The 20332-nt window shown below is 42.7% G+C and overlaps 1 protein-coding gene across 4 annotated transcripts; it reads right to left on the bottom strand.

The window, feature by feature from the left end:
- Window positions 1–1222: 1222 nt before the first annotated feature.
- rxrba (retinoid x receptor, beta a) lies at window positions 1223–15489 on the bottom strand. Of its 4 annotated transcripts, none has more exons than XM_058404791.1 (12): window positions 15356–15489; window positions 14509–14657; window positions 13591–13820; window positions 12918–13071; window positions 11995–12174; window positions 11681–11841; window positions 11448–11577; window positions 10531–10663; window positions 5876–5917; window positions 5427–5518; window positions 5230–5335; window positions 1223–3833 (listed from the first exon to the last, which is right to left on the bottom strand). In XM_058404791.1, the coding sequence occupies exons 2-12, from the start codon at window positions 14522–14524 to the stop codon at window positions 3686–3688; spliced, it is 1392 nt and encodes a 463-aa protein (XP_058260774.1). In that variant the 5' UTR covers window positions 14525–14657; window positions 15356–15489; the 3' UTR covers window positions 1223–3685. The 4 variants fall into 4 exon arrangements, with proteins under 4 accessions (XP_058260774.1, XP_058260773.1, XP_058260772.1 ...); XM_058404790.1 differs by lacking the exon at window positions 15356–15489 and adding an exon at window positions 14938–15349; XM_058404789.1 differs by lacking the exon at window positions 15356–15489 and having other exon boundaries at window positions 14509–15349.
- Between the last annotated feature and the right edge of the window lie 4843 nt (window positions 15490–20332).

Here is a 20332-nt window from a genome sequence, read left to right as displayed (position 1 = left end):
TAATAATAATTTTAATACATAAACTTTATTGTTGTTGTTGTTGGAAGCCGCAGCAGTATCTCATCATGACATCTTCATCTGTCCACTAATCCCATGTGATATCTGACATGATGTGTATCCTGAGATGGTTTTCTGCTGGCCACAGCTCCAGTTCCGGTCACTTTCTGTCCACTCGGCTCAGGCCAGCGATTGTCTCTCTCTCTCTCTCTCTCTCTCTCTTTGCTGGACATTTCGGAGGTTTTTCACACTGTTCTGTGTAAACTCGAGAGACTGGTGTGTGTGAAATTCCCAGGAGATCAGCACTTTCTGAAAGACTCCAAGCAGACCTTCTGGTTCCTGAGATCCATGCCACACTCACAGTAGTAGCTACGCTCACAGACTTCTAATGTTTGATGTGAAGCTCATGTTCCAAACATTTCGGAACATTTTTTTATTTAACACTTTTAGAAATATATATATATATATATATATATATATATATATATATATATATATATATATATATATATATATATATTCAGTCTCAAGCTTCCTTCAAATCTAGGGAATACTAATGCTTTAAATGAGAAAAGGATCTGCCAGCAGAATAAGAGAGTGCTAAAACGAGTGAATTGTGTAGAAAAAGGTTTAATAATTCGAAAATTTACAATTTTTATTTTCGCTTGGTGAGAGATTGTTTGTGACATTTTAAAGGCTCCAAAGGCTCGTGCTTCAGCAACTGTGTGTGTAGAAAGAGGGTGGATATGGAGGTGGAGGTGAAGTCCCTTGGAGGAGTTCCCTTGTTCTGGACGCAGCGCGCATGAACACATGATCGCCCTCTAGCGGTCAGCGCGCTGCAGAGCAGCCGCAGTGCTCAGGGAGAACCCGGGGGTCCTGCTGGACTGGACACCTCACCGCTCCTGGATCACCTGCTACACGGCATCTCAGGAGCTTTATACAGATCAGGATCATTTACAAAACGTGCCGCACGCGCGCGCTAAAGCGTGGATCACGTGCATGTGGAGTACATGTATATAATGCTATACAAAACGTCACGTGGGAAAGCAAGAATGACAAATAACTCAGGAAACTGGGCTGATAAAGGGAAGAATTCCCGGGCTTGTGACATCATAAAATGGGGTGCGGTCAGCAGGTCAGCACCACCCCCTGAGTTCTGATGCTGGCACATGATTGGCTGATCAGATAACGGTCAGTGTTAATAAAAGAGCAGAGAAATCCAATCTACAGGAATAAAATCTTTAATCAGACACCGTACAACAGAGCGAGTCAAACGCCGTGAGCAAGGAAAATAAATAAAAGAAAATACTAGAATTTTTTTTCATCCCCAACTTTATTACACAAAGATAAAAAAGGAAAGAGGGAAAAAAGTGACCTTTTATTTGTCGTTGTGTTTAATGGGTGTTTATGTACGAACAGGACCGATATATTTTCAAAAGATGATTCTTTACAAACACAGCGCACTGCATGCTGGGTAACGGCAGAGAAGTGATGATCCACCTGGTGTCTTTTTTTTTTAGGTATCGTATGGTTCCAGGTATTACAATAAAAACACACAGAAGAGTGTAGAGAGGAAAAACCTCCATCAGTCTGTTTTATAGTCCGGGGGGGGGGGGATACTTCGCAGTTTCGGGTCCAGTTCCACAAATCTGCTGGTCAGTACCAGTGTGCGCAGTGACGAGAGATCAAACCGGTGAGTTATCAAGTACTGAACGTTTGCTCAGAAATCAAAGGAAGTTGCTGATCCTGATGATCTTCTGGAGTGGGAGGAGCTTATTCTCTCCCCTGTCAATCAATCAGAGCGACCATCCATCACAGGCGGACAGACGTCGCTTTTGTCCGTGTGACTGCCCCATGATGAAAAGAAGCAGTTGTGTAGCTTCAGAGGAAGCACGTGGTCATGCGATAAAAGGAAAAGTGGAGAGGAAACGAGGCTGAAAATAAAACAAACATTCCAAATCTTCTGTTTTTGTCGCATCTGCCTTTAAATGAAAGACACACAGAACAAGATCCTCTGATTCGGACCGACTGCAGTTCACACACACACTATATAATTCATTCTACCTAGAAACATACACCAGGTTTGGAGCGTGGTCTGTGCATAGGTTGCCAGATTGCTGGTTTTAACATTTACAAAGTGATTCAGCCAGGAAAATAACGATCAGGTTATTATTATTATTTTTTTTTATATTTATATAATTAATCAATAAAATGGAGGTGAGAGAAGCACAGACACTGTTAGGGAATGTCGAACGTGTCAAGCCCCTTAAAAAGGACTTAACTGACTGACCCTGGGTATTTTTTTTATTTATTATTATTATTATTATTATTATTATTACTATTTTTAAACACAACATAATGCAAGAGAGAGAGAGAGAGAGAGAGAGAGAGAGAGAGAGTCACATTTGGCACATGAAAAATATTTTAAAAAATAATAATAAGTGATTGGATTCACATATTGTACATCACAGTATACACAGACTTTTTCAAAGTGAATCTGGGGGTCATTGTGTCCGAGTTGCGGTTCACGTCACGGGTAAAAACAGGAGTCCTGGGCAGTACAGAGGTATAGAAACAAGGAAAAGGTGAAAAACACTAAAGAGCCATGAAATCAGCTTTAAAGAACCCTGCTCTCACACACACACACACACACACACACGTCCGACTACGTCCAGTTCCGTCAGTCCAGATTCGCGGACAGCACCTGAAGCGTTAAGCTGCATGTTACATGAGCCCCAGAGGAATAAACTGTAGTTATCTGACCCTCTGCTATTGTGAACTGACCGCATGAGCTTCAGAGCTGCTGATTACAAGCGACACGGTTAGTGGGTGGGGCAAGAGGGACGATAAAGAGTGGACTACGCATTACATCACACTGTTTTTCTTTCTTCGTGTAACACATGAGCCAAATGCTACTGCTGCTGATTTCTGAGCTTTTACCCAAAATGCAACAGTGCAGTTTGATTCTGAGCTGATTTGGGAAGACTTGGTGATCTAACAGATTTCGGTGGCCGGGTCTGATCAGGTGATTAGGGACAAGGAAACTAGACTCAGTGGGCAGTTAAGTGCTTGTTAGCTCGTTAAACAGAAGGTTATTAAGCGGTTCATATGGGCTAGTTTAAAACAGCTCTTCAGCTCCTGCTGACCAAACCATGTCCACCGTGCTCTCGTCTTCTACCAGCCCTCCATTCCCTCCATCCATGGTCATGGGGTTAAAGTTCATGTACGTGAATTGGACACGACAAAAGTAAAATCTGAGGAAGGTCTATATGAAGAAATGAACTGCTACAGGAAGCAAATTTCACCGCTTTAGGGATACGATGAGTGACGTCCAGTCCAGGTCAATGAGCTTGTGTTATGGGAAACGTACCGGTTGTATTTTTTTTTTTTTTTTTTTTTTGTAGCAGATAAAAACAATGCTGAGCACCATTATCCATACAAAGGCTGTGTAAATGAAACCCAAAACAAAGCTTATTTGTAAAATACAAATCTCTCTCAAATGTAAAATTTCCCCTCTTCGTATCCCGGAGAGATGATGAAAGTCTTTTTTTTTTCTTTTTTGGCGCGATACTAGCGTAGGAGGATGAAGGTAAAAGAAAAGGAAAAGTGTAAGCAGGAGATTGAACAGACACAGTGAAGCCCCGATGTCCAGGCTACCGGTTACACCCTGGGTAGAAAGTGGTCCACGTTAGGTCAGTTGATGAGGAGCCTCCAGCATCTCCATGAGGAAGGTGTCGATCGGGGTGTCGCCGATCAGCTTGAAGAAGAAGAGGTGTTCCAGACATTTTAAACCGATGGAGCGCAAAGCCGGCAGTCGGAGGAGGAGCTTGGCGAACCTAGAGCACGGGAACAGAAGACGTATTTAGTTCTGGTTCAATATGAGTATGATGTCAGTGTCATAACACCGTAAACACGATGGTCTCTACTGATGTTTCTCATGGTGCAGGAGAGCAAAGCAAACATGTTTTAAGTGGCTCTGTAATCCTAATTAACATTAAGATTATTAGTCTTAGATTTCACTTGTTGGAACAGAAAGGGGTCATCCCCAAACTGTTCCCACAATGCATGAAATTGTCCAAATGTCATGGTATGAAGCCTTTTCACTGGAACCAATGGGCCGAGCCCAACCCCTGAACTGAATGATTTGGAGGGGTGTCCCAATACTTTTGACAATAGTGTATAAGGCATGCTTTATCATCATCTTCTGGTAAAAGGTTTTATATAATTAGGCAGTCGCTGGAGCCCTCTCAGATCAGGAATAAGCGATGCTCGTGGTTATATATGAGCTAGTAAAACAAAATAGAAAAATCAGAGCCACTGAAAGCATGATGCCACCACCACCGTGTTTCACTGTAGGGATTTTCTCAGCCAGCTGATCAGAATCACTCAAGAGAATCTTTTCCCTTTGCTCTGAATCTTCCTTATGTCTCTTAAATGCTCTCTGCACTCTAGCATGAAGACCAGACTGATGGAGAATTCTGAGGTAGTTGGTTCGAGTTTGCACATATCTATTTGAGGTCTGCGGACAGCTGATTCAATTTTGTGGCTTGGTTTTTTTGTCCGACTTTCACTATGAATCATGTGATCTCATACTGTGTATACACACACACACAAACACACACAGATAAGCCATAACATTCTGAGCACTTCAATAACACTGATGATCTCCTCATCATGGCACCTGTTAGTGGGTGATATATATTACGCAGCAAATGAACATTTTGTCCTCAAAGTTGATGTTAGAAGCAGGAAAAATGGACAAGAGTAAGGATTTGAGCGAGTTTGACAAAGGGTCAAATTGTGATGGTTAGACCACTGGATCAGAGCATCTCCAAAACTGCAGCTCTTGTGAGGTGTTTCCAGTCTGCAGTGGTCAGTATCTATCAGAAGTGGTACAGGGACAGTGGTGAACCGGCGACAGGGTCATGAGCGGTCAAGGCTCATTGATGCACGTGGAGAGTGAAGGCTGACCCGTGTGAGCCGAAGCAACAGACGAGCTACTGTTGCTCAAACTGCTGAAGAAGTTAATGCTGGTTCTGATAAAAGGGGTCAGTGCATGACAAGTCAGGGCTGTGTTGGCAGGACCAACACAATATTAGTCAGGTGGTCATAATGTTAAAAAGCATAAAGGGTGCAAATACTTCCAGAACCAACAGTACTTCAAAATATGAACTTATATTACCAAGTCTCCTCAGTTCACTAATCAGAGAGGAGATTATTTGCGCTACGTACCTCCCCTGCTGGTCAGGATATCTCTGTTTACAATAAGCTTCTAGTGCAGCATAGACTTTCTCTCGCAGTAACTCCACCTCACTCGGGTTTGAAAGCCCCTTTGCATCTGTGAGACACGTACACGTATTTTTTATTAAAATATAGCACTGGTTATAAAACCTTTATAACATTTTTACTTTTTTTTTTTTTTGGTTCACCTGGGTTGAAAAGAATGATGGCTCGTAGACACCCCAGCTCCGTCTTATCCATCTGCATATCCCTCATCTTACTCACTAGTTCAGTCAGCACCCTGCATCAGCACCAGGAATGAAACACGGGGGGAGAGGGGAGAGAGGGGGAGAGAGAGAGAGAGAGAGAGAGGATAAATTGTAGGATTGCAAAGTATAAGGCATGCAAAAATAAATAAATAATAAATAAAAATTATAAAAAGTGACCACATATAATATACAAATTGTGGCGCAGAGGAACATTTCAGGAAATATTGACAGACACACACATTGCTGTTTACCCACCTATAAAACATTTTTTTTTTTTTTTTTTTTTAAAAGAAAGAAAGAAAAGGGAAAAAAAATCTTTTTTGTTTTGTTTTTTTTGTTTCTTTTGCTGGCTTGGAATATATTTGTGTTGTGTGGTGTGGCTTTATTACCTGTCAAATATGGCCCCAACCTCTGCATTGTGCGCACTCTCCCTGTGTATTCAATCACAATGTGTTATTACAACGTCAATACACAGATTATTACACTGTTAACATTTTCCGCATTGAAAAGGTTATGACTGTGTGCACCAGCAGAGACAGTGGGGCCCATTTTTAAAGGAGTAACAAGCTGCAGGCTCTTGTTGAGAAGAAGCGTTTGTCTGGGCATCACCAAAATAAATAAATAAAAACATATAACAAGATAGCAAACTGCAGGATTTAGACATACAAGCGGGGATAAAAAAAAAACAAAAAACACACAAAAACAGCAAAGAAATTGGAAAGGTGTAACACAATCAGGACTGATGGATCGAGTTAGCATGAAGTAGAAAGCACAGGAACAGTGCTAGCAATGAGATGGAGGATTTCAACATGCGCTAGCTGAAGCTGTTAACCGTCAGCCATGCACGTTAAATAAGAGCGTCTCCTTTTACGGATGAGAAGCCGACGCAGGACGGATGAGGAAACTGAAGCAGATGAATCTCAAACAGCAGCCTGCAACTGGTTATTCCCAGATTTGTTTCAAGGGAAAATAAATAAAACAATAAACAAAATAAAGAACCTGAATGCAAATAGAATTTGTGGAAAAGAAATTGTAGCAGACTAAAAGTGATGAAGAAATGTGTGTGTCTGTGTATAGCTATTATTTACATGAATGTGTGTACTTCCCATAAACAGACTTCTACAAGTAATAATAATAATAATAATAATAATAATAATAGTTTTCTCCCAAAAGCTCAATGCGAGTTGTGTGAAACGTCTGCTGAGATCTCATTGGCTGGCTGAAGGTGGCCATGTTGTTGGAATAATTCACAGGTTTGATACACTGATGCGTACACCGAAATTCACCCTGATCACACTTTCGGTTCCTGAGAAAAAGCGACTTAACTTTTTTTTAACGTGACTCTTCACTTTTCAGGGGTCACCAAACAAACTTTGCATAGTTTGCAAAAATCGGTTTTACGTATTATTCAAATTAATGACCCATGGTGCAAAATGTTTTTTTGGGAGGGGGAAAAGCTGAGGAATTCGTGGCTTTGTTTGTTTCAAGATTCATGGGTCAAGAAGAAGGAGAAGAAGAAGGAGAAGTAGAAGAAGAAAAAGGAGGAGGAAGAGAAGAAGAAGAAGAAGCAAAAACAGAGGAAGAAGGAGAAGAAGAACGAGGAGGAGGAGGAGAAGGAGAGAAAGAAGGACAAGAAGGAAAAGGAGAAAAAGAAGAAGAAGAATAAAAAAGAGGAGGAGGACAAGAAGAAGAAGAAGAAAAAGAAGAAGGAAAAGAAGAAGCAGAAGAAGAAGGACCGAGAAGGAGAAGAAGAACAAAGAGGAGGAGGCAAAGAAGAAGGAGGAGGAGGAGGAGAAGCAGAAGGACAAGAAGAAGAAGAACAAGGAGGAGGAGAAGGAGGAGAAGAAAAAGGAGGACAAGAAGGACAAGAAGGAGAAGAAGAATCCTAACAATAAGCTTACACACACTTCAGGTTTGGACCCCTAATAATTATCACTGCAAGCAGCGATTGAGGGGTCCAAGCACCAAGGCGCATTTCATGCTTTCAAGTGGAATTATGCCAGACTTCCAGTTTGAGCGCCATCCTTGCGACACTGTTTACAAAATCAGCTCTGTCAGTGTTGCACCATACGTTTCTTGAAATCACGCTAACCACATCTGGTGCGAATCTGATGAACTTTACATAAAGGAGTCAAGTCATGGAAATGAATCACTATGAGCCTGTGCATGTGATTATACACCATCACTGAGCAGAAGTGTGTCGTACCTCCTGACTGCATGACACAATGTTTACGATTACCTTAATGATCTGATTTGAATCTGATGAACCCTCTATAAAAATAGCTTGGTTCTGTCCTGTAAGCATCAGACATGCAAATCCCAGCCAAAAAGAAAGTATAAACCTGTCCTTTTCTTTCACTCACCCTGGAAATCTTAATAGCATAATAGTGATTCACAGAGCTGATGTCCAGTCAGAGGGGTGAGTCTCACTTACATGTCATGCTCTGCTCTCTCTAAATTCCTCACTTGTTCTCTAGGTTTCAGCCAGAACAAAGAAGAAAAACCTCTCAGTCAATCCGAAAGTCACTGGTATGGCAACGATTTGCATCCACAATGTCTTACAGTCTGTAGACGACGTACCGCATTCCATATCTAACAATAAACACTCAAATGCAGGCACAGAATACTAGTTTCAACCCTAAAGCAGTCAAACCCACCAGCCAGCTCACCTGCTTTCATTCTGTTTTTAAGCTCAGGGTTTGGGCATTTGTCTTCTCAAACCTAAAGACAGGAAGTGCGCAGATCTCCAGAAATAAAATGTACCTCCTTTACTATATATGAGGGAACTGGGAAAAACATCGACACTCATTTGCATAAAGCGACACACCCAAATCACCATATATGGTAAATAATTTTCTTTTTAAAAAAAAGAACAAGCAGCCATCCTGCTTGTTGAGGATCACATCTCAAAAGGTCTAGGATTCCCAGGAACCGGACGTGAATCCAGGAGAACGACTTTGGGAATTGGTAGAACGTCATCCCTTGTGGAATCCATGTCATGAAGACTGGAGGTTCTACCCAGTGTGAGTATAGTGTTTCTAATAAAGAGCTTCATCTTTAACTCCTGGAAACACCACACCTGTGTAGCCATCCACCCCTTTTAATGGTCCAACTTGATGGCTGCACCATTCCATCATCACCATCACTGTTTACGCCTCAGCTCTAACTATAAACAGATTATCTCAAGACACTTGTTGCTTTACCCCACTACCAAGAAAAGCATTGTAACTGGAACTGAAATAAATGTATTTCCTGTATCAGGACCAGGTGTAGCGCTAACAGATGTCCTCTTCGGGTGATTTGCTGAGCAAACTGAAGAAGGTTGTTGAAGAAGCAGGAATTCCAGATTTAAAGAATGAAACAATGGGCCTCTGGAAATAGGTTCTACCTTACTATGGGGTGTAGTCTGTTAGAGAGATGAAGTAAGTCTTGGACGGTGTTGATAATGGAGGCAGATTGAAAACTAGGGCTTAGAACAGGAAGTTCATGACCTCTACATCTACTTTAAAGCACCAGTCAAACCTGCATAACCACATGGTAGAAATATCAATCGTCCCTGCACTGGTTTCTTATGTTTCTGCCGGACTCAGTGCTACAAGTTAGACACGCCTTTTCTGGGGAACTTTCTCCCACTGATCTCATGATTTAAACTTCTCCAAACCTAGGACAAAGGCTTCAGACTCTCGTGTAATGTCCGCATGTCCACTAGGCGGCAGAGTCACATGATCAGAATGTGAGAAAATCTCAGAAACCAGCAGAAATAAACAGAAGACAATACGTTTCTTCTGTGAAGTGCTATGAAAAGGAAACCCTCTGCAGGATCAAATAAAAATTCTAATTGCGAATAAACGAAGCAGGAGCAGCCTTCAGCCTGAAGAAGGGGTCATAAGGAAGATCTCATGACTCTGAATCCCTTGATCAAACCAGCAAAACTGCCTCCTCAGGTCAAAGAGCATACAGACTGTTCAAAGACAGCTCAGGATGAGATCCAAAGAGGCCAAGGGTAAAGGCTGAGGGCAGATTGGGGGGGGGGGGGTGTTGGGTGGAATTCAGCCATAAAGCAGGTTTTACTGCCCTCTCCTGGCTCACATCACGTCCTCTCTGTCCCTCTCCCACTCTCACCTCGGTCACTGCCTAGTGAAACGGAAGCTCTAAAGACCACTCCTCTCCTGTTTCCTCTCCATCCACAGCCTTCTCTGATCCATCATGCACAACGCTGAAAGCAGTATCAGGAAGAGAGCGGAGGTCCAAGTCACATATTAAACTGAAGCTCGTGCAGTAGAGGCAGTGAGGACATAAATAACCGGGGCTGTATTTAAACGATTGATGGAATGGACTGACAGGGCGGGGCTGTGTAAAACAGAACCAGAGCCATCTCTGCTTTCTGACCTTTACCACCAGCTATAAGACACTTAATCATCTGACTGAGGGTGTCATCATACACGGCCCTCTTTAACCACTGCTTCTCTTCAACTCTTAGGAGACTTCAGTTCTTTCAGACCCAATAATTTCTTTTGAAGACGTCCGCCATGCTTATATTACACAGTAATAAAGAAAGGCTAACTACCTTTGCATCATTTTCTTTAGCTTGTTCCCGCATAGGTCTGTATAGGTGTGGTGCACCTTTGGTTTTTTAGTAAAACTGTTCAAAAACTTCAGTGTTTTTATGAATTCTAACCAACTGGCTCCTGATACGATCCTCACTCTAACCCCAGAGGAGAACCTCATGATTCACATACAGGAAAAGTACAGGAAATGAGCAGAGTGTGTAAACACTACTACAGAAGAGTGAGAAGACTTTTCACGTACTATATAATTGACTTCATACTAGGATGAGAGTTTGAACTGATTACATCTAAAGCAAAAAAGAAAAAGAAGACAGACCTGGGTTTATTAAGTAACAACAAAGATGTAATAAGGAAAAATAGGCTAAGTCACTTCACATGGATTCAATTCTGCAACTAAACCCCAGCAGACTGTGCTTAATCTAAACATAAATCCCCTCACAGTTCCTGCAATCTGAATGCATGACAGCGGTCATTACCTATCGAAGATGGCTCCCACTCCTGCGCTATGTGCACTGTTTCTGTGCACGTGGAGTCCAGTGGCCAGCAAAATGCCATCCTTTACAGTGATGGAGCGATGAGAGAACGAGGCAATCAGCAACTCGTTCCAACCTAAGGAGAAGAAAAAAAAAAATTTAAACGAGGTCTAGTCCTAGATGAAAGGGGACTGGTTGAGATTGACCAATCAGATCCATGGAAACGAGTCGTATTCCCACCTCCAAAGACCTCAGTGCAACCTGACTGATCTCTAACACCGCCACCAGCCATGTCCTTTCTCTATAAATCATGCTGTTTATAGTTTGTCTCAGGTTGACAGTATGGATGTATTTACTGTTCCAGACAGTTTGACAAGGGCCAAATTGTGACGGCTAGACGACGGGACCAGAACATGTCCAAAACTGCAGCCTTTGTGTGGTGTTCCTGGTCTGCAGTGGACAGCATCTATCAAAAGTATCCCTTAAGCTCATGGAGTCAAATTACAGGATTTAAAGGATCTACTGCTTAACATCAACAGACATCAACCACAGCACACCTTCAGGGATCTAGTGGAGTCCATGCATTAACGGGTCAGGGCTGTTTTGGCACCAACACAATATTAGGCAGGTGGTCATAATGTTATGCCTGATACTGATCGGTGTATTTTAAATAAAATGTGAATGAAAATGTAATAGAACTGGTCAGCCTTACAAGAACATCCTTCTCGCACCTTTCCTTTACAACACCAGACACTTCCTGGTCACGAGCTTACAGTTGTTTGTGTGTGTGTGTGTGTGTGTGTGTGGTTATGGCTGATCTTCCTCAAATCTTCGGGTCACTGCAGCTACCGTTTTTGCAGTTGCTTATTACTCACTCAGTGTCTGTTTAAATGTCAAACCAGAGATACAGAAGCATTTACCAGCACGTAGAAGGATGACCTGATCGTCGAGAGCCAGCTCTGAGAAGTGTGGGATTCTCTTGGCCCACTCCACCAGAGTGAACAGCTGTTTATCAGCTGCCTGGCAGATGTTCGTGACAGGATCGTTTTCCTGGAGGTCAGAGGAGGAGAGAGGGAAAAAAAAAAGATGGTGAGGGGTGGACACCACAATGAGGAATAGTCATGTTGTGGTTAGTTGTATAATGTGGACTCACAGAGCTGGTGCCTGAACTTCCATCAGAATGCAGCTCGATCTTCTGCTCCACAGCCATCTCCGCTTCCAGGATCTTCTCCACTGGCATTTCTTCATTCACCACACTTGTGGACTCCACTTCTCCGTCTCGCTCTTTGTTCCTCTGACGCTCCTCCTGAACAGCTGCGACACACACACACACACACAATAAATCAATACTAAAAGCACTGCAGAGGTCTTTAAACTCAAACTCAGAGCTAGCAACTTTTTAATCATGACATGGTGGAAAACGCTCGTCCTGATGGACCTCAGCTGTAACGCATTCTAACTCCTCACCTTCTCTCTTCATTCCCATGGCTAGACATTTCTGGTAGCGGCAGTACTGGCAGCGGTTCCTCTGACGCTTGTCCACCATACAGTCCTTGTTGTCTCTGCAAGTGTAGCTCAGGTCTTTCCTGACAGTGCGCTTGAAAAAGCCTTTACATCCCTCACAACTGTACACTCCGTAGTGCTTACCTATAGGAATGTCATAAGGAGAGTAATACACATTATACATGTGGGAGTGGCCTATTCTAAAGAAAGCTATACTGTTACACTATGTTTTTTACACATTTATTACATTTCATTATTTATTTAAATAAATATTTGCTATAGAACAGAATCTGGGAAGCCAGAGACTCAATTCGGTGTAAAAACCATGACCCTGGCAACCCGGCCCATATCTCTGCCTCGCCCCTGAGCACTGTGCTGCCTGACTCCTGCTCCACTGAGATAACATTAGCTCACGTAGGAGTTGTAAGCAGTATTTAGGCAGAATATAAAGTGCTGGATTGTGAGCAGCAGATATATAAACTGTGGGGTTTAGCCCCGCCCACTTACAGAAGGTGAGCTTGGGCTTTTGCAGGAAAGCACTAAAAAGACCTGGAGCTTCGTTCGTGGTTCATTCGATTTCCTTTTTGGCTTAAAAATAAACACAGAAATCGACAATAAACACTGGCAGATCATCACTAGTCTATCTGGTAGCTCTGTCTGACTGGGACGAGCTTTGTGTAAGTATGTTGCCATAGCAACCAGTGTCAAATTTAGCACAGGTACTAAGATGCAGTTTCGTAATAGAAATAACGCAATGTGGTGTTAACTACAGAGCTGAAAGCACAGAGTAATCTTATTTTAGTGTTTAATAGGCGCTATAATACACTGTGAGATGTGAGATGTTAATCATCCAGAAGGAAGCGTTATCGTTACTGACAGAAACTTACCGGAGGAGCGATCGCCACAGATAGCGCAGAGGCGTTTCTGAGACAGGGTAGGTCCAGGGGTGTGGCCTAAAAGCGGCTTCAGGCCAAAAGGAGGCTTTACGTCGTCTGAACTGCTGACGGCATGCAGGCCGGACATGGACACCGTGGAGTTGATCTGGAGAAGAAGAGAAAAAGTTATTACACAATTCTAACACAACAAACACTGGGAATAGGATCAGGATCAATGTATATACACAAAAGTCTATTTTCATGAGTTCAGACATGAGTGAATTCATTTTGCTGCCTCCATCATCAGTAAAGATTAGCGAGAATGTTCCAGAGGCAGCCATGACACCACCACTACTAGGTTTCCCAGATGAACTTTGGATCATGAGCAAATCCTCCACTGTGCTAGAGGGTTGTCTCGACTTTTCTGTGTAATCTCAGTGTTTCTTTGTGAATCTATCCTTCTGATTCTTACTACTGATGAGATGTTTGTATCTTGTGGTGTGGTCTCTCTATTTCTGCCCTCAAAGTCTTCTTCCACCAGTGGATTGTGAGACTTTCACAGAACTTTCACTGTAACATTAGCAGCTCAGGATCATCATGTTTGGAAGTAAGACTGTTCAATGACTGAATGTGATTTCAGCACAGATGCATTAAAACACGTGGATTTTTGATGGTATAGATTTACCTGGGGACTGCTGATGGGGCCGTAGCCCACCGACGGCGTCCCGGGGAGACACGGAGAACCGAGAGACGAGCTGATTACAGAAAAAGGGGACCCCATGCTGCTGATGGGACTGCTGACCGCCGAAGTAACGGGCGGCAGCGAGGTCATGGCAGCTGCTGAGGGAACCAGTGCAGGTGATTGTTTCCCTGAAGGTGGTGACGACACAGAAGAGCTGTCTGGACTGCGAGAATCTGAAAACACAGTTGTAAAATATATGTTTCATTCATTCAGTCAAGGACATGACATGTTTTTTAATGATATGCAAGTTACTTCCTGATAGCCACTTCGGTCAGTGCTTTAACTCCACTAATCTTGACCATGACCTCAAGAGTAAAGTCATAACAGATCACGACAATGGTGCAATGGTCAATAAGAAGACTGCTGCTTCTTCTTCTTCTTCTGATGGTTAAGCCTACTTACCCTTTCTAGGAATATCCCAGACACAACATCTGCTTGACCATGTGACCTATAATTACAAACTGACCAACCAGGTGACCGAATCGAGTGGCTGTCACATATCTGAAAAAGTGAAGTCTATATAATATCCTTTTGGATAAAACACAGTAATAGTTTAGTACTTTTGAGACACAGAGAAAGAGAGAGACAAACAGACAGAAACAGAGAGAGGGACAGACAGAGAGAGATAGATACAGACAGAAAGAGAGACAGAGAGACAGAAAAAGAGAGAGAGAGAGAGAGAGAGAGAGAGAGAGAGACAGAAAGAGAAAGACAGACAGACAGACAGAGAGAGAGGTGTAATATTTATTGTTTGCTCCTGCATTATAAAATATTCTTTACTGTATTGAGAATCTAAATGTATTTTTGTGTCAAATTATTCCAAAACATTAATAGATTGTGAGAAAGCAAAAATAATCTCACCTCTGTTGTCGCCCATGGCCCTTCCGGTTGTTAGGAGATTTCGCCCAAACACACAGGAGTTTCAAAACCGGCTCAGGATTCAACTCTACACCGAGGCCTGAGGCCTAGCGCCGCTGCTTCTCTTAACCAACCAAAGTACACTTATTTATCTACAGTTCACAAACAAGAAATGGACAAAAACCGATTAATAAACCCTGTAGCACAATCCAATAAATCTCTCAGGACGGCTCAATCACGAATTCTAATAATTATTTCAGCTGTCTAGGCTTGACCTGAGATGATTTGAGATGCTAGCTAGATGCTAAGCTGGCTCGCGCACCCCATACACTACAATGCACTCAAGCTAAATCCGTGCAAAAGCCTTAAAATAATCATAATTTTTTTTTAAAAGATGTATATCCATATAAAAGATTTCTGCGTGTATCTTACGTCTTAGATGACATCTAGACATCGAGGAAAATCATTTCATGGGAGCTAGCGAAAGCTAGGATATAAAGAAAGCTATTAAACACGGATCATACAAAAACAGCGCTAATGTTCTGGTGGAAAGCAGAAGCCGGCTACAGATCTATCATCTGTTAATCCTGTCTTCTTCCTTCCTTCCTTCCTTTCTTTCTTTCTTTTCTTCCTTCCTTTTTCTTCCTCCTCAATCACTCTTAGCTACTCCACTCTCTCTGTCTCATACTCTTTCAGCTGCACTCCTTCCTTTCCAAACAGGAAACTCAAGCATTTTTATATTACAGATGATCAGCTAACCGAGTCCCAGGCCTCATGTCTAATCGCACTCATAATTAATTTTCACTTCACTTCACATCAACATTACATTAAAGTACATTCTGGAAACTACCTTTACTACTGAATAAAGGCCCCTAATCTCACTTTCAGAGTCAGTCACACACACACACACTCATACACACTCATACACTCATACACATATACACACACACACACTCATACACACTCATACACTCATACACACACACACACACACACACAGTAATCCTGACTTGGAGTTGATGTCTATGTAGAACCGTAAGAGTGAGTGAGGGGAGCTAAGGGACCGTCTACAAATTACGTTAGTTTTCGTTGAACGTTAAATCCTTAAGATGATGTTCCAAACGAATTATTATTTAGATATTTATCGTGTACCAGCACTTATTGTGTTTTTTTTTTTTTGTTTGTTTGTTTTCAAGACCACAGCTTTATTAAAAAAAAGATTGGATCTATAGCAACATAATTGTATAACTCTATAACAAGCCCTTAAAGTGTTTTATTCCGGTTACGCCACAGGAATTTGCTAATGATTAATTTATTCATGTACGTTTCAATTTATTTATGTCACACATTTTAATGGGTTATGTTTATATTTAATGATGTGAAAAGTCCAAGAGACAAGTTAGTTCCTGTTCTCACCTGTTCTCCTGTTCTAATGTTATAAGGCAGTAATACCATAAAACTGTTTATTATTGATTTTATCCCTATAACATATTAGAACGAGTGCATTAATATAAACCTGTTGTTCACTTCTCTGTAACATATTAGAACGAGTGCATTAATATAAACCTGTTGTTCACTTCTCTGTAACATATTAGAACGAGTGCATTAATATAAACCTGTTGTTCACTTCTCTGTAACATATTAGAACGAGTGCATTAATATAAACCTGTTGTTCACTTCTCTGTAACATATTAGAACGAGTGCATTAATATAAACCTGTTGTTCACTTCCCTGTAACATATTAGAACGAGTGCATTAATATAAACCTGTTGTTCACTTCTCTGTAACATATTAGAACGAGTGCATTAATATAAACCTGTTGTTCACTTCCCTGTAACATATTAGAACGAGTGCATTAATATAAACCTGTTGTTCACTTCTCTGTAACATATTAGAACGAGTGCATTAATATAAACCTGTTTTTCACTTCCCTGTAACATATTAGAACGAGTGCATTAATATAAACCTGTTGTTCACGTTACAGCTAGAACTCCAGGCCGAGCTGCGCTGTTATACAGTAATAACACTCAACATGACCGATCAGATTGGAGAATTCACACATGCTGGGGTATAAAAAGTTCAAGATGTATGATTTTTGTAAGATTATGTATCAGATTCCACATGCACATAGTTCTACCTGTTCAAAGGTACCAAGGGATTTCATTTGGAGTAGTTTCATTGTTGTTTAGAGAAAGTTGTATGTAGAAATAAAGAGGTTGGGTGTCGGTTACTGCAGTAAGGTTAGTTTGATATTCAGACATTCAGGAATTTCTCCACAGCAGAAAACGAACAGCACACCAAACTGTTTGAAGTCTAGGCGGTTTGAATGTGGCATTAAATGGAAAACCAGGTCCAAGCATTTAATCCAGTTAGCAAGCTGATTCAGAGCTGGCAGTACCGATGGAGTCAGAACTTTAGGGGCCGTTGTGAAAGTGCAAACTGCCTGATTTCAGGAGGATCTTCATACGCTGGATCTAGAAATACAACGCACTTTAACTGAGCACACAGACACACTGCTTATAACACATCTTCACAGCAGGAGCTTAAACGCTAGATGGCTAAAGCTCATGGATAAATTTAGATTCTGGCTCGACAGTTAAAATCATTGAGAAGTTGTTATGAGGCTGTTAGAGGTGGTCGCTATAGAATTCAGCTGTGTGAAGTGGTTCCTATGTTATCCCTGGTGGCTGCTAGTGTGTTACTAGGTGGTTGCTAGGGTGTTGTACAGTGGTTGTTCCAGCTGTGGTACCCACCAACAACCCCCTGATTTAACATAGCAACTGCCTTGAAAACCACAGCGACACCATTTCTACTAGCAGAACCAGAGACATGACCTGCAGCACCTGGGAAGGTCATGTTCAGGGGTGGATTTAAAAGCAGGTTCGAGCTCCAGAGAGTTTCTTAACCTTTACAACAACTAATAGAAGAATCAAAAGCAAAAAAACAAACAAATAAGTAAGACCACACCCCCTGAGTTAACATTGAACTGCAGAGCCAATATTTCATTTTGTTTACATTTACATTTAAATTTACATTTATGCCCTATGGCGTAAGCTAGGAGAAGTTCATTCCACTGCTGAGGCACCAGAACAGAGAAGAGTCTTGATGCGTTCCCTGTAATTTGAGAGGTGGTGGGAGCCTTGCTAGAGGATCATGAGCTTGGAGTAGTGCTAGAGGAATAGAAGGAGCTTGGAGTAGTGCTAGAGGAATAGAAGGAGCTTGGAGTAGTGCTAGAGGAATAGAAGGAGCTTGGAGTAGTGCTAGAGGAATAGAAGGAGCTTGGAGTAGTGTTAGAGGAATAGAAGGAGCTTGGAGTAGTGCTAGAGGAATAGAAGGAGCTTGGAGTAGTGTTAGAGGATCAGAAGGAGCTTGGAGTAGTGCTAGAGGAATAGAAGGAGCTTGGAGTAGTGTTAGAGGATCAGAAGGAGCTTGGAGTAGTGTTAGAGGAATAGAAGGAGCTTGGAGTAGTGCTAGAGGATCAGAAGGAGCTTGGAGTAGTGTTAGAGGAATAGAAGGAGCTTGGAGTAGTGCTAGAGGATCAGAAGGAGCTTGGAGTAGTGCTAGAGGAATAGAAGGAGCTTGGAGTAGTGCTAGAGGATCAGAAGGAGCTTGGAGCAGTGCTAGAGGATCATGAGCTTGGAGTAGTGCTAGAGGATCAGAAGGAGCTTGGAGCAGTGCTAGAGGATCAGAAGGAGCTTGGAGCAGTGCTAGAGGATCATGAGCTTGGAGTAGTGCTAGAGGAATAGAAGGAGCTTGGAGTAGTGCTAGAGGATCATGAGCTTGGAGCAGTGATAGAGGATCAGAAGGAGCTTGGAGCAGTGATAGAGGAATAGAAGGAGCTTGGAGCAGTGATAGAGGATCAGAAGGAGCTTGGAGCAGTGCTAGAGGAATAGAAGGAGCTTGGAGCAGTGATAGAGGATCAGAAGGAGCTTGGAGCAGTGCTAGAGGAATAGAAGGAGCTTGGAGCAGTGCTAGAGGAATAGAAGGAGCTTGGAGTAGTGTTAGAGGAATAGAAGGAGCTTGGAGTAGTGCTAGAGGAATAGAAGGAGCTTGGAGTAGTGTTAGAGGATCAGAAGGAGCTTGGAGTAGTGCTAGAGGAATAGAAGGAGCTTGGAGTAGTGTTAGAGGATCAGAAGGAGCTTGGAGTAGTGCTAGAGGATCAGAAGGAGCTTGGAGCAGTGCTAGAGGATCATGAGCTTGGAGTAGTGCTAGAGGAATAGAAGGAGCTTGGAGTAGTGCTAGAGGATCAGAAGGAGCTTGGAGCAGTGCTAGAGGATCATGAGCTTGGAGTAGTGCTAGAGGAATAGAAGGAGCTTGGAGTAGTGCTAGAGGATCATGAGCTTGGAGCAGTGCTAGAGGATCAGAAGGAGCTTGGAGCAGTGATAGAGGATCAGAAGGAGCTTGGAGCAGTGATAGAGGAATAGAAGGAGCTTGGAGCAGTGATAGAGGATCAGAAGGAGCTTGGAGCAGTGATAGAGGAATAGAAGGAGCTTGGAGCAGTGATAGAGGAATAGAAGGAGCTTGGAGCAGTGATAGAGGATCAGAAGGAGCTTGGAGCAGTGCTAGAGGAATAGAAGGAGCTTGGAGTAGTGCTAGAGGAATAGAAGGAGCTTGGAGTAGTGCTAGAGGAATAGAAGGAGCTTGGAGTAGTGCTAGAGGAATAGAAGGAGCTTGGAGTAGTGCTAGAGGAATAGAAGGAGCTTGGAGTAGTGCTAGAGGAATAGAAGGAGCTTGGAGTAGTGCTAGAGGATCAGAAGGAGCTTGGAGTAGTGCTAGAGGAATAGAAGGAGCTTGGAGTAGTGCTAGAGGAATAGAAGGAGCTTGGAGTAGTGCTAGAGGATCAGAAGGAGCTTGGAGTAGTGCTAGAGGAATAGAAGGAGCTTGGAGTAGTGCTAGAGGATCAGAAGGAGCTTGGAGTAGTGCTAGAGGAATAGAAGGAGCTTGGAGTAGTGCTAGAGGATCAGAAGGAGCTTGGAGTAGTGCTAGAGGAATAGAAGGAGCTTGGAGTAGTGCTAGAGGATCAGAAGGAGCTTGGAGCAGTGCTAGAGGATCATGAGCTTGGAGTAGTGCTAGAGGAATAGAAGGAGCTTGGAGTAGTGCTAGAGGATCATGAGCTTGGAGCAGTGATAGAGGATCAGAAGGAGCTTGGAGCAGTGATAGAGGAATAGAAGGAGCTTGGAGCAGTGATAGAGGATCAGAAGGAGCTTGGAGCAGTGCTAGAGGAATAGAAGGAGCTTGGAGCAGTGATAGAGGAATAGAAGGAGCTTGGAGCAGTGATAGAGGATCAGAAGGAGCTTGGAGCAGTGCTAGAGGAATAGAAGGAGCTTGGAGCAGTGATAGAGGATCAGAAGGAGCTTGGAGCAGTGCTAGAGGAATAGAAGGAGCTTGGAGCAGTGCTAGAGGAATAGAAGGAGCTTGGAGCAGTGATAGAGGATCAGAAGGAGCTTGGAGCAGTGATAGAGGATCCGAAGGAGCTTGGAGCAGTGCTAGAGGAATAGAAGGAGCTTGGAGCAGTGATAGAGGATCAGAAGGAGCTTGGAGCAGTGATAGAGGATCAGAAGGAGCTTGGAGCAGTGCTAGAGGATCAGAAGGAGCTTGGAGTAGTGATAGAGGATCAGAAGGAGCTTGGAGCAGTGATAGAGGATCAGAAGGAGCTTGGAGTAGTGATAGAGGATCAGAAGGAGCTTGGAGCAGTGCTAGAGGATCAGAAGGAGCTTGGAGTAGTGATAGAGGATCAGAAGGAGCTTGGAGCAGTGCTAGAGGATCAGAAGGAGCTTGGAGTAGTGATAGAGGATCAGAAGGAGCTTGGAGCAGTGATAGAGGAATA

Source organism: Hemibagrus wyckioides, linkage group LG12 (genome assembly GCF_019097595.1).
Source record: "Hemibagrus wyckioides isolate EC202008001 linkage group LG12, SWU_Hwy_1.0, whole genome shotgun sequence".
NCBI lineage: Eukaryota > Metazoa > Chordata > Actinopteri > Siluriformes > Bagridae > Hemibagrus > Hemibagrus wyckioides.
Note: the sequence above shows the minus strand (reverse complement) of the source record. Positions and strands in the feature narration are given on the sequence as shown.

Coding starts and splice junctions, on each gene's coding strand:
- rxrba (XM_058404791.1), bottom strand. Junction 11,578..11,680: donor GAAGTTCAGGCACCAGCTCT/GTGAGTCCACAT, acceptor TCTGACCTCCAG/GAAAACGATCCTGTCACGAA. Junction 5,336..5,426: donor CATCATTCTTTTCAACCCAG/GTGAACCAAAAA, acceptor CGTGTCTCACAG/ATGCAAAGGGGCTTTCAAAC.